The sequence below is a fragment of the Thunnus albacares genome, chromosome 3, assembly GCF_914725855.1.
Source record: "Thunnus albacares chromosome 3, fThuAlb1.1, whole genome shotgun sequence".
In the NCBI taxonomy this organism is placed as follows: Eukaryota; Metazoa; Chordata; class Actinopteri; order Scombriformes; family Scombridae; genus Thunnus; species Thunnus albacares.
The window spans coordinates 5,068,811-5,083,115 of NC_058108.1; the positions used below are offsets into that span (position 1 = coordinate 5,068,811).

At 40.0% G+C, this 14,305-nt stretch overlaps 1 protein-coding gene across 1 annotated transcript; it reads left to right on the forward strand.

Annotated features, from left to right (window-relative positions):
- The first annotated feature begins 1,948 nt into the window (after positions 1-1,948).
- On the forward strand, positions 1,949-5,667 carry adra2a (adrenoceptor alpha 2A). Its single transcript, XM_044339192.1, has 2 exons — positions 1,949-2,328; positions 2,483-5,667. Exon 2 carries the CDS (start codon positions 2,690-2,692, stop codon positions 3,956-3,958), a length of 1,269 nt encoding a protein of 422 aa, XP_044195127.1. The 5' UTR covers positions 1,949-2,328; positions 2,483-2,689; the 3' UTR covers positions 3,959-5,667.
- The last annotated feature ends 8,638 nt before the right edge of the window (positions 5,668-14,305 follow it).

Sequence of the window (14,305 nt, forward strand, 5' to 3'; positions counted from 1 at the left end):
ATTAAGTTGATAACCAGCGTACAGATCTGTGGGAGAGAATTAATGTGATATTGATCATTTTCATGTCCTGTAGATTTTGCAAAGCTGATACTGGCTACAAGCTGAGGCATTTAACCTATTTGAACTTGTGTTATTTAAAAAAACTGAGCAATTTACTTAAACATTATCCAGAAGTAGTAACAATTTTTTATATTTTTATACATTTTCTTACATTCTCAGTTTTATATTACACACATTGACCTGCACACCTACATCTGATTTAATTCATATGCATCTAATACAAACATTTTGATCTGATAAACTTGATTATCAACATATTATAGTTTTAATAATCTTGTTTTTAAGAGTTGACTTACTGGGGAAAGTAAATAAGGAACCAGTTCTTCACAGACATGATGTTCATATCATTTGACAGCCAAATATAATCTAGTCAAACAACACTGGACAAATGACTGCAAGTGTCAGATGATCAATATTTGTCTTGTAAAAACTGACGTCAATCATCGGTTCATTTGCAACACTGAGTTCACTAAATACACACTATGTGTTTGGATGTGTATTATGCATCTTCAGCTGTTTGTACTCAGAGATGTCAGGTGTAGCTTTATAAATAACAGCCTGGACCTGCTTGTACATTAAAGTCACATCAAAGTTCCTCCTCACATGTTTCCTTTGGGAGACTTTATCAAATACAGGATGTGTGAACGTGTCTGCTCATGACAAAGTTTTGGGGACTCCCTCGTGTGTTGCACATGAGGTGGCTGTGAATTAAGTTGGGACAAAGTGATAAAATGCCTCTCTGGTGATATGCACGTGTGGCTCTGGTTGCTGCTAAGCAACCGAGTCTAGCAGCTGCACTGCAAAAAATGTCTGTCCCAACAGGTCGAGTAGTTTACTCTTTAAAACATAGTATCTGTTTAAAGTCTGTGAAACAAACGTGTGCAACAAGGTGATGTATTGTGTCTTCTTCAGTTTGACTTTTCCAGAACAAATAAAGTCGATCCCGACTCTGAAACTGTTAAATATGAAAATTGATTCCAACTACACCAGCAGAATTGATTTTAACCTCACTTTCTATGGAGAATAAAGGTGTAAAGAGATTTAAATAGAAATTCTCTGCATCTGTAGGCTATTTCCACCCAAACCAACCGACATTAGATCAGGCTTTGAAGTGATATAACTGATCACAATGTGAAGCACTGAAGTGTCTGGATGTCATTGGAGCGTTATGATCAAACACAACGTGTGTCTTGTTTTATTTTACTCACAAACTAACTTCCTGATGAGCTTAAATGCCCCCGACTTTAACCACTTTCACATCTAAATGAAAAACCTTTGATTTCCTCCTCTGTACTTTTATATCTTTCACTGAATTTGATTCTGTTGTGACACATTTTTTAAATCAGATTTTATTGTTTTTATTTAATTTATTTTCCTTTTTTAAATTATTTTTAAAATTGTTCTAATGGATTTCTTTTCTTTATGTGAAGCACTTTGAATAACATCTATGTTGATCATGAAATTATCTCTCTGTTATAATGTGGTTCACTTTTACAACAAATATACTGAGTATATACTTCACACATGACCACATTATTGACCTCTGACTCAGCCAATTTATAAAAATATCATTAGTTCTTATGCATAGCTTATTTGATGATCACTGACCAACAAGTGGCCCATTTTAACTGACTCCATCCTATATTTTGCAGGGCATTAAACATGTATCATTATGATTGTGAGAAAAGCTGAGGCATGTTAGACCTATAGATACTTATTGATACTGATTTTGTGTTGTAGGCTTCATGTGATCCAGTTATTTTGTCCACATGTAGCCTTGTATGTCCACGTTTTTATTTGATCTTAATTCTCATAACTTTTTGTAGTCTCCCTCCTTACTCTGCAAACTTCCAGCTGATATTAAGCTCTGCAGTGTCACATGTTGTCAGACACACATGGCTGCTGATGTGGACGCACGGTGACCCGGTGAGCGGCTCATTTTTTGCAGCGTGCGGGCTATAAAGAGAGGGAGTGGCGCACTGGTTAACACTGAGGAGAGAGACTCCACACGCAGACAGCAGCACGGCAGCGCCCGGGATAACATGATTAGCGCTTTATTAGGTCCGCTGCTGAGCACAACTAGATGCAACACAGGGATCATTGTGTGGGGAGAGAGAGGAGACACAGAGGAAAGACTTGACGCTTCATCCGCCACATGGATCTTCTTTGCTTCTTATTGATCTGCTTAAAGAAGTTACTCGCTGACAGTTTTTTAATGCCCGTGTGTCTCTGGCACTGGAGAGGTTGTGTCACTGCTTGCTGCCTCAGGTAAGATTATTTAGCACTTTATATGTTTTTTTTCCTGTGCTGAAATAATGCTTTAGCTAATAGTCCTAATAAAAAATGCATGTCATAATTAACATATTAAGATTTAATAGCATTGAAAGATCTGTTTTTTTTCCCTCTTGTTTCATATTTTCAGATGAACTGACAGCCTTGTAAATAAAAAAGAGCTTTAACTTGAGGAGGTAGTGCACGATGAAAGGGAAAAATCCAGGAATGCCTCAGAGGAGTGATGCAGTTCCTTCATTTCTCAGCCCTGCTGTGAGCTACTAGCTCCGTCCTTCCTGGTGGATAATATTTGTTAACCTCAAGTGAACTCAAATAGGAAGCGGGCCAATCTGCTTCGATGGAGTTTGACAACGAGACCAACCAGACTCTTTCAGGAGTGGCCTCTTACAGCGTCCGGAGCTCCCTGCCGCTCACAATTCTGGTGGGGATCATGATCCTGCTGACAGTATTTGGTAACGTGCTGGTGGTCATAGCTGTGTTTACAAGCCGGGCCCTGAGGGCTCCGCAGAACTTATTCCTGGTGTCTCTGGCATCAGCGGACATTTTGGTGGCTACCCTCGTCATGCCCTTCTCCTTGGCCAACGAGCTCATGGGATACTGGTACTTTGGCGAGGTGTGGTGCGAGATATATCTGGCACTTGATGTTCTTTTCTGCACCGCCTCCATTGCTCACCTCTGTGCCATCAGCTTAGACCGCTACTGGTCCATCACGCAGGCCATCGAGTACAACCTGAAGAGGACGCCGCGCCGCATCAAGTGCATCATCTTCATCGTGTGGGTCATCGCAGCCCTCATCTCCTTCCCGCCTCTAATCACCATGGAGAAAGAAAACAGTGAGGAGGAACCTGTTTGCAAGATCAACAACGACAAGTGGTACGTCATTTCCTCCTGCATCGTCTCCTTCTTCCTCCCCTGCGTCATTATGGTCCTCGTCTACGTGCGGATCTACCAGATTGCTAAAAAGAGGACGCGGGCACCACCGGGGGACAGGAAGCGCAAGGAGATGCCAAAGACGGCCACCATCGCTGCTGCCAACCAGAAGGAGAACGGCTTGGGTGCAGGTGAGGGCAAGGACCAGCTCAGCCACGAGAAGCTGAACGGCGAGCGGGACATCGAGCTGAAGGAGGGAGTGGGAGGAGAAGAGGGAGCGCACGAGGAGAAAGGTGAGGTCAACGGGATGGACATTGAGGAGTCGTCCTCCTCCGATCACAAAATGAACAATCCCTGCTCGATCAAAAAGAAAGCAGCCAAGGGGAAAACCAAACTGAGCCAAATCAAACCCGGGGACAACGAGGTCCCAAAGCGGGTGCAGAGCACCAAGGGCAGCCGTTGGAAGGGCCGGCAGAACCGAGAAAAACGCTTCACATTCGTCCTGGCCGTGGTCATTGGAGTGTTTGTCATCTGCTGGTTTCCCTTTTTCTTTACATACATGCTGATGACGCTGTGCGAGTCCTGCCCCGTCCCCAACACCCTGTTCAAGTTCTTCTTCTGGTTTGGCTATTGCAACAGCGCGCTGAACCCCATCATTTACACCATCTTCAACAATGACTTTAGGAGGTCGTTCAAAAAGATACTGTGTAGGAGGGACATGAGACGATATGTATGATGGACTGCAGCTCTGTGAACATTTTTTTTTTCTTTTTTACTATAATGTACATAAATTGTAAAGTACATTGACCATTGTGCATGGATCACTGGCTTGTGAACGCTCTAGGTGTACAGTAACTGCTTGGAAAGGCTTTCCCAGGACGAGCTTTACGTGCAGCATTAGCCCGTTGATTTACTCTTTCTCACAACATCCACCACCCACAGCTTCAACACAAACCACTACCACACCGAGAGAGGTCAGAACACCAATGTGAAACCGTGTTTTTATCGTAAATGTTATTTTTATTTTTATAAATGAAACAAACACAGTGAAGTCCATGATATGTGTTGTATTTCACGACAATATGTTGTACAAAAAATGGCCTGTCTGAATATTTGTCTCTATTTTCATTGTTATGGATACAGTCTTGTGACCATTTTGTATGATATGAAGATGATGATGATGATGATGATGATGGTGATGACGAAGTGTGGGAAAAATGCAGGCTCTTTAAAGAATAAAACCCATTTCCTGAACTGGTCTCAAGGCTCCACAGCAAGTTTAAGCATCAGTTTTTTACGCTGACATTTGCACACACACATGTATACGCTGGAAGACGAGGGCAGCTGTAGAGACGCATTTCAGCCTGACTTTGGTTTTAAGAATGTGAGGAGGTGTTAGGAGAGAGATCCCAAAATGTGAAGCTGTTTTTTACCAGTGATCCATGTGACGGTGTGAAAATTGTGGGACCAGGAGCGCAAACCCATATGAGTTCCTCTTTATGTTATGAATCGGAGACCAGACCCAGCCCTTCAGCTGTACTCAAACAGAAAAGCGCAAATTCACCGGTCTGTTGAATCTGACCTTTGCAAGAGATTAACAAGGATCTTAGCTCTTAATGAGCCTGAATGGAATATGTGCAAATGTTCTTCAGTCCTTCGGATTAATCGTGATTGGGATTATGGAGGTCCTTTGTCTGAGATGATATCAGATTCCTCAAATTAAATTACATTTTTTAATCTTTTTTTCCAGCAAGTGTGTGTTTGCTATGGGCTTCAGAGTCAGTTTATGAACCAACTGTGGATGATGAATACAGATGTAATGTGAAGCACTGGAAGTGGAGAAGTAACGGTTCATTTGCCGTTTTGTGTTACCACAGTATGCGTCATTAAGTAAAGACATGGAGCTTGTCAAACCAGAACCTGACTGACTGGTCTCTCTGTACTTACTCTGCTCCCTCTATGGAGTGTAGAGGAATGGGTGAATAAAACAAAAGAGCAACTATCATCTGTGCAGTGAATATAGAGAATACAGCTTTTCCCAGCGGAGGGAGTGTAAGTAAATGCATTCCTTTTGACAGTCAGGGAGGCATGTGAATGGCATCATCCACTGAAAGCTAAATGGTCCTTCTGGAAGTTTCTTCTGACAGTATATCTATCGCCTTGCCCAGCAGAGCCTGGTGTGTGTTTGTATTCAGCTGGCGGAGTGTGTCCCTGCACGTTTACAAAATGTGTGAGTCTGTGAGAAAGAGCAAGAGTGCGTGTGAGAATGTGCATGCATGTTTGCAGCACATGTAAACACACGGGGTGAGTTCCCGCCGGACAGACAAGTTTGCAGTCGTGCTGATGTTCCACAATCAATTTGGATGAGAATGGAAATTCTGGGGGATGTTGCTGTGAAACAAAAAAAAAAAAAACACAGAAAATACAAATGTAAGGAGCCAGTTTCAACAGAGACAAAGATGACTGATTAATGTTCAGTTGTGAAATATACACACCCAAAAAAGAAAATTTAACAACTTGAACCGTACATGCAGGATACATTTAGGAGTAAAAACCTTTAAATGCAGTATATTCTCATATTGACACAGCTGCCATTTTTTTTAGTTAAAGGACAGGGTCACATTTATGTAACTATCACAATGCAATACTCACATGCCCTTATTTACGGTACTTAGAAAGAGTTATTGGTTGCTGTAATCATTCCTCCTCTCCATATTTGCTCCCTTCTTAGTGTGACTCTAATGTAAGAGACTGATACAAAATCTTCAGTTCATGCTGTGCAAAATGCTTATAGCGAGACTATATACCTTTTAAAATAAATAATAACACATTCTTCCTCTTACAAATCAAATGTTGAATTCATAAGCAATAAAATGCACTTTTCTTCAGTTCCACGCACTGAAGGGTTTTGCTGCTACAGCCTGACCTGGTCTGGTATGACCAATAGTTTTTGGGGGCTAATCTATCTACTAAAGGAAGGAATCTCTGTCTGTGTGTATGTATGTATGTCCTTTGCGTATCTCTTGAACCGTTCAACCGATCAACTCCACACTTGGTGTGCGCATTGCTGGGGAACAAAGGGAATGCAGTTTCAAATTTGGTGCAATTAGGACACATGGCACAATTAATATTAATAAACTTAATCTTTGAATAATCAAGTGATCAGCTGCTATGCCCTGCAGCAGCGGGGCGGAGCCTCTGGGCTCTTTTTTTAGTTTAAAGATTACTGAATTTCAACTACATGTCATGGTCAGAGCTGTACAACCCTGCCATGAGAGACACGAGGGGACGACATCTCTCTTCATTTGACAACATTAAAAGTTAGCCTTTGTTGTGGGTTTCCTGACTCATTTTAAAAAAGAGAGAGAGAGGGCAAGCAAGCAAGCAACAGAGAGACCGGCTGGAAAGTTTTCTCTGAAAGACAGAAATACAACGTTATTTTCTGATTGTTTCACGGCGGTCATGTTCTAAAGCACAAATAAACAACCATCAAACACAACAAGTGATTTTCTGTGGAGACAGACGCTCTTTTGGTGCAATTTGGACACGTGACGTTAAAATTGCAATACATGACATTCACCCACTAGATGTTGCACTATAGCATCAACATCTTGGACCAAAACAACATTTGTTTGAAAAAAAAAAGCTGATGACTCACGAAACTCAGATCAAACTGTCAAACTAGACAGTGCTGATCAAACATGAATTCTGTTACTCCATTGCCTATTTCTCACCTCAAATGTTTTCACAAACATATTTTAGTGTACTGTTTAGCTGTAATTTTAGAAAGTTTGTGACACGGCCACCATCTTGGAAATGGATGTTGAGGACATGGAGGGACTCACATGCACTAACATGCACGGTCACATATATTAACATGCATGCACGGCCCGACCGGCTACCAAAACAAAGAACAAAGGAGCTTGGGTAATAACACACACAGAGGGAGGGACTTCATTCACTGCTCAGGTCGCCATTAGTCCACTATATCTTTACCTAGCAAACAGTTGTTTGTTGACATCCAGTGAAGCTCAATGTCATTTATTGGACCTTTAATAAGCTTTGAATTAAAAAAGCAAACAGCAAGCTGCTCAGCTCCATATCTGAGTGCAGCAGGGGCTGTTTGATATGAACGCCATCACATCACAGTGCGACAGGGCTTCTGGGCTCTGACTTGCTCAGTTAAACTGCCCGAGAGGAAAGAATGAGCACACACAGGAGAAAAAAAACAGATGTGGAGGCAGTAAAACTAGCCAATAGGAGTGCAGACATGTTTGATTGGCAGTAGAATCAACCAATGAAGGGCCATAAAGTGCTTCTACGGTTTGTCAATTGATACATATATATGTGTTTCTTGAGAAATAAACAATCGGCCTGTAACAAACAGGCACGTTTTGAACGGGCACTGCACTAGTAGTCTGCTAACGTCAGTTCATCAATCCCCTTCCTTGCTTGCAAAACAATGTCCACTTATTGCAGTTATAATTAGGTAGGTTTTTGTGTAATGTTTTCCCCCAGTAGGCTGTTACTACATGAAATAATATATGATGGCTGGATTGGAAGCGTCATAAGAATACCTTCAGTTTTCCAGCTGCTAACTGGCTTACGAGTTAAAAGATCAGTCGGTGACTTATCAGAAATCAGATGATGACAGATTATACTGCAGTGTGAGTGATGCACATGCTTAAGGACTTGACTTTTTAAGTTTGAAAACTTTTTGAGTGTCCCTGTTGTACCGGAAAGGAGCTCTGTCTGCACACTGAAACTAAGATACAGATTAAAAAGAAACTCCCACATTTCTTTAAAGATGGTCATGTCTGTCAAAAGTGCAGGAGTTGAGAGAGAATCATCAATGAGACTGATTAATGATCTAATGAGACTCTAATGAGAAGTGAACAAGTACAAGACACTTTGATGTAGAGAGGAGGGAAATTAGTGTATTACTGTATCAGTTGGTTTGTAATTATTACATCATTTTAGTTATTAACATCAGCACTAGAACTCCCTTAATACTTTTAATACTGCATTAAAGGATGAAAAGTTGTGATGGTAATTGTGAGAAAAAATAAATGTTTGTTGAAGCTGTTGCCACAAAATATAGTCAACTTTGTTTTCAAGATTGCGTATAGTGAGCTCTGCCTTTGTGTATCACCAGGCTTTGATAGCCCTCACAGATATTCTGCAATTTCTTACAACACACGAGTTAACCACATCCTGAAAGATGACCTCAAAGTTTGTTGAGAAGTTTGGAAGATATGGTGTGTGTATGTGTGTGTTCAAAACAAATAACTTTTTAAAAGAGAAGAGAGACTGAATAAACCAGGATTATGGAATGAAAATACAGGGATTAGTAAATGAAATGCGTCTTGATCCTTTATTTTTTTAGCACACCTTAGTCTCCATTCACTCCTAATCCATGTGCTTCATGTTTTATTTGTCAGAATAAGTGCAAGAAGAGAATTTGTTTTTCCTTGAACAACTGCGATCACTGAAAACTTTTATACCAGCCTGAATATGTAAACTGCACCAGTGCTGTGAAAGAACGAGTGTTAACAGATGACAGTGACAACAGATCTGAAGTTCATCCATAAAATGTCAACCAACCAGAATGCACCTGAGACTTTTCTCTTTTAAAGTCGCCACTGCAGAAAGTTGTGTTGTATTGAGCGGTAATGTACTGTACTGTTAATCTGACATGTATTGCCTCTACGGAAGTTAATTACTGCCCTGCTCACAGCATCTGTGCTGCAGCAGAACACATTTAACTGTGGAAAAGCTTCCTAAGTGATTGGCAATGATGTGGACTGAATCATGAATTAGTGGCTCCATGATTGTCCACTCAAATATCAGTTTGTTTTTGTTCTGTGTTCACTGAAAAGTGGTGGATACCCTTTTAATAGAAATGCAGGTTTTTTTTTTTAATTTTTAAAATATTTTTCCATTAGTTTTTAGATGTTAGCTCATGAAGTTTGAGAACAGCTTTCACTTTGCATGAATATTACTAACATGTAGTCATTTGGAACGTTTGAACGGTGATGAATATAGTAGAAATACAGGGTTTGTTTTATCATTTGTTGTTTTTTTATTATTGTTCAGTGCTCTGGTATGATTTGATTAAATTTTATATTGGTTCTTAAATGAAACAACTACACCATATCGCTGTTGCTTCATAGTAGAGACACCATCAGTAATATTGATAAAGGAGCTGAAAGGATTAGTTGATAAACTGCTCATATTTTCATAATCAATTAATTGCTTGAGTAATTTTTGCTTAAAAAAAATTACATTTGCTATTTACTATGTCACTGACTATTCATACCTAACTTTTCATGTATTTTTTCCTTTCTTGGTAAAATTGGTCATTCAAAATGTTGACTGATGATAATGATGATGATGATAATGACATACAAGGTCAAAATTATGATGTTAAGTCAAAGCTAAAATTTATTGAGTCAAGATTTGAAATGCTATTGTCTCAGAATTATGAGATATAAAGTCCAAATTATGACTGACTCAAATTTTTTGACTTACCGTGAGTATTTTTATTTTCATCATGCTTCAAAATGTTTCATCTTTGTTTTCTTTTCCTGGCAGAAATTAGCTTTCATAAGCATCAGACAACTATCGAGCCATTGTCTGTGAATCGTCAATCAGCCAAGAGAAGAGTTATCTGGCTTTCTTTTCCATAATTTTACAAGTAAAACAGTGTAGTTTGAGCTGAACTCTCTCAGCCTTTTGAATCCTCTTCTTTCCAAAAATGTGTATCAGTATCTTCCAGTCTGAGTACATTTTAAAAGAGATACCTTTAACTTAAACTAAGTACATTCCAAACTAAATGATTTTACATGTACAAAGCTATAATCCTTTTTAATTAACAAAAGAAGACATTTGCTGGTTCCAGCTTGTGTTAGCTAATGCTGGTAAACTTAAGACAGATATCGATATGTGAGTGACATTAACCGTGTCAGTTTGCTGACGTGCTGACTGATCTACTTGTTATTCTGCACGTATGGCTACAGTGGCAAAGTTTACGTAGATTAGCATTTACTTCAGCCAAAGCTAACGTGACGCTTCTTATTTGTTATTCAAATAAAATGTGTATTTTCCAAAATTACACTCTTCTCCACAAACAGGTTTTCCTGACTAAACTGCTGCAGAGGGATAGTTGCATGGGGAGGGGTAAAATTTCACACTTCAAATTTCACACAATAGATGTAACTTTGGAAGATAGTCTTTTATGACCCCCATCGCCCACGCTGGCGTCTCTTTCAATGCACATATAAGCAGGTTAGAACGGTTTTGAGACAGACTTAGAAAAAGTGAATCTATCCGTTAACATTGTAAAGCAGGACAGGGTTTGTCAGTAGACATTCATTGATAAAATATATGTATGTTTGCCTCGTCTTTGCCTCTCCGTCTGTCTGCCGCTCGCTACCTCACACATCAACAAACAGCAGTGATATCATTAGGCGGATGTGCTTGCTGACAGCCTATTGGAAGAGGCCAGCTGTTGAAGTCAGCAGACCCCTCTTCCACACACACACACACACACACACATACACACACATACACTTAGCCTCTGGGAATCGGGGCATGGATCATCAAGTTAGAGCACACATCCGTCTCCAAAAGGCTAAGCATGGTGGCTAAGTGCAGCTACCACTCAAAGAGACAGGGACAAAATGTCAGCAGGCGTAAAAATCTTACAGGACCGATGATCATTTGTAGTTGAGTATGTGGGCGTCGGGGGGCTGAAGTTGCATTTGCACTTCATGGCCTCAGATTTGAAATCAGTCTGTATATGTTTGTGTGTGTGTGTGTGTGTGTGTGTATAGGGGGGCATGTTTTCCTATGTGGATGTGGGAGGATGGGCGTGTCTGTGTCTGCCTTGTGCACGGGTACTGTAGGTGTCTGGGGTCAGAAGGTCATGATGATGATGAATGTTAAGTGAGGCACCCACATATCTTTACTAGTACATCTTTTTTTTTTTTTTTTTAGGGTGACATCCGCCTATTCGAGGTGGCTGCAATATACATGATAATTTACTGATGACTCACTGTTGTTTTCATTGCTTTTATTTGCCTGTCTTCAATGCGGCAGTTTCACAGGTCTATATTTGTATTTGTCATCTAAATGATACTTTACGCCACCCAAGAACATATTACTGAAGTAGTGTCATATTTTCAAACCGTTGGTTCTATGAGAGAGGACTCTTAAAAGTGTTTCAGAGGTGTCATTTGAAATGGAGTCCAAGTCTCATTAACGTCGGGCTGATTAGCTGTCAGGCCTCTGGGTCTGATTGGAGACACAAAACAACACGGGCAGCGGATATTTGCCTGGAAAATAATTTGTCTAGACAAATCTATTTTCCAGAAGCTCATTATGATCGAGAGCAATCAGCTCTCATCGTCCCAGAGACCACACGGCATTATGCGACGTTTTTTTATTAGATTATTAGACTTGCGATGTAATTCGCTCTGGCTGAAGAAAGGAGATGTCGCTGGGTTTGATGTTCCAGTGCCCTGCATAAAAAACATTTGGGAGTTGGAGCTGCAGGGGCTCAATTTCTAAAAAGGCCAATTTTGTACCTGAAATATGTCTTTTCACAATCTGCTTTGGGAATTTGCAATCAAGGCGAGAAAATAAAGAAATCGTTTTCCATTGCAGAGACAGTTCAGCAACTTGCAAACACAAATGGTTTAAATCCAATAAAGAAAAATCATCTGTGCAGCCCTGCGTACAATAGGATTTAAATCACTTTATCGTTATTTTCACGCCAATCAACCTCAGTTTTAGTGACAGTGATGACAAACAGTACTTGAAAGTATGAAACACGGGCTGCAACTAATGATTACTTTCTTTCAATCTGTCATTTATTATTGGTTAATCTATCTTCAATCTGTTTGTTTTTGTCTCACCAGCCACCCAAATATATTGATTTTACAGAGACATAAAAAAAAAAGAAAATCATGATATTTCAGAAGAAGGAATATTTTGCATTTTTGACAACTCAAGGCTCATGAGGGGTTATGATTAGTATTTCTATAACTTTTAAACTACATCTGACTGTCTTCATCAGTGGATGAAGTTTGCTCAGCTGTCATCATGTGATTTAAGGGTGAAACTCCAGTAACAAGTTAGCAGTCTCTCATTTTTGCTTGAGAGATAACTGATGATTAATCTCTTATTGGACTTAAGCTTATAAATGGATATTTACATGCAACATATAGTAAATGATAAAACAGTAATGTACAAAATAATGAGTGAATGTCAAAAGGCAGAAAACGTGTGAGCTGAAGCCAGAGCTTGTTACAGTATACCTTCTCACAACACAAATATTAGAACATTTATGAACAAGCTACACAGTCCAGGCAATAAATAAAAAGGTAGTCATGTATATACAAACATATGTATACATGCATATACATACATATATACCTACATCCAGTCCTATAACATTCGTATGCATGCACATATGAGGACCTGCGTGTATATACACAGATGCATACATACGTAGACATGTACATCATATCAAGAGAATAACAAACTTAATTATCATAATGGTGGACAATTCATTTATCTGTTGACTAATTGATTAACTGAGTTATCCGTTCAGCTAAATATGAATATATAGCCTATCGTCTGTCCTAGTGGAACTTCCTGTTAAAGGGCCAATGGCCTCATTTGCCTGTCACACATCAACCACGAGTCGACCAGCTGATATGCCCGAATAGAGTTTTTGGAACAACGATGGTTTAGAAGAGTCTTATGAGTGGTGGAGTTTAACAGAGGTGGAAGATTAAAAAAACAACCAACACATTTCGAGCCCCCAGCATACTGTGTGACTCTGTAATTATCACCGATAAAAGCGACAAAGAGTGGAGCTCTCTCTCTCTCTCTCTCTCTCTCTCTCTCTCGCCATTATTCGATGTCTTTGTGCTGGAACTCACCCGTCTCTCCACGAGTGATGGACAGCAGAGAAGAATATCTGTTTGGTGACACGAGAACAGCAAAGTGAGTGTGAGGGAGAGAGGGCAGTTGAAGTGGGTTGCTCTAGTGTCTGTAATGACTGTCTAGTGTGTGCTGATGGACAGGCTGGTGGGTGTTTGAAGGAGATTATACCTGAGCACTCTGCTGTTTCATCGCTGCAGCCCTTAATGACGGTGACTTAATGAAAGCAGCTGGTTCATGAATAGCAGCTCGTTGTGTTCATCATGAATTTGGCCAAGTGTTTGAGAACGCGTGTTTTAAAGAGACAGGGAGACAAAAAATAATCCGCTTTTGATATTTATTGAATATTCAATGAGCTGTACATCTGTAGTATGTTTCTCCAATGCTGATTGGACCATTTCAGTCTTTTTGATTGTGAAACATGTTTACAGATGTCCGAAGGTGCTTGTTTATTTATGTGTGCTGGTAAACAGATTTGCTGGAAGCGTGACTGTGACTTGATAATGTGATTTTTAAGATGAAGAGAGTGCTTGTAATCACAGGATCATCACGAAACCCCCCCGCCACCACATGTTTAGACTGATTTTCTTATTTTAAAGCTCTGTGTGATACAATCTATACAGAAGGTCAGAGGTCACAGATAGTTTGTCGCGCTTTTGATGACAGCAAACAATACACAAACCTGTGCTGTCTGGTGCTCGCAGAAATATGAACAATACATCTCAATCGCTCAGAATAAGCAATTCTGAAGGGTTTCATGCTTCCTTACATCCTATAGAAGTCAACTACAACAGCGGTCAAATTTAAAAGTTAATATTTTACCACAAAACAGTCGTCACATACAGTCGAGCTTTAAAGCAGCACTAGGCAACCTCATACATTAGTGGAAAGAGCAATCTTATGAGGTGTTTTCAGTAAACGGTGCACAGCATACAAGTGGATGAGACTGTGGTGTTTCATACCAAACAGATGCAACATGCTAAAGATCTTTTACTAAGCCAGCTCTCTCACTGTTGTATAGGTAATGATCACAGCTCCGAACTCGTTGTAACGTCACAATTCATGCTCATAGGTTCACATCAGAGAAACATCCTTCCGGTGTCAAACTCTGCACAGCCGTCGTTCTGCACAG

What these genes read in the sequence shown, in the direction of transcription:
- adra2a (XM_044339192.1), top strand. Translation starts at nt 2,690, where the DNA reads ATGGAGTTTGACAACGAGACCAACCAGACTCTTTCAGGAGTGGCCTCT.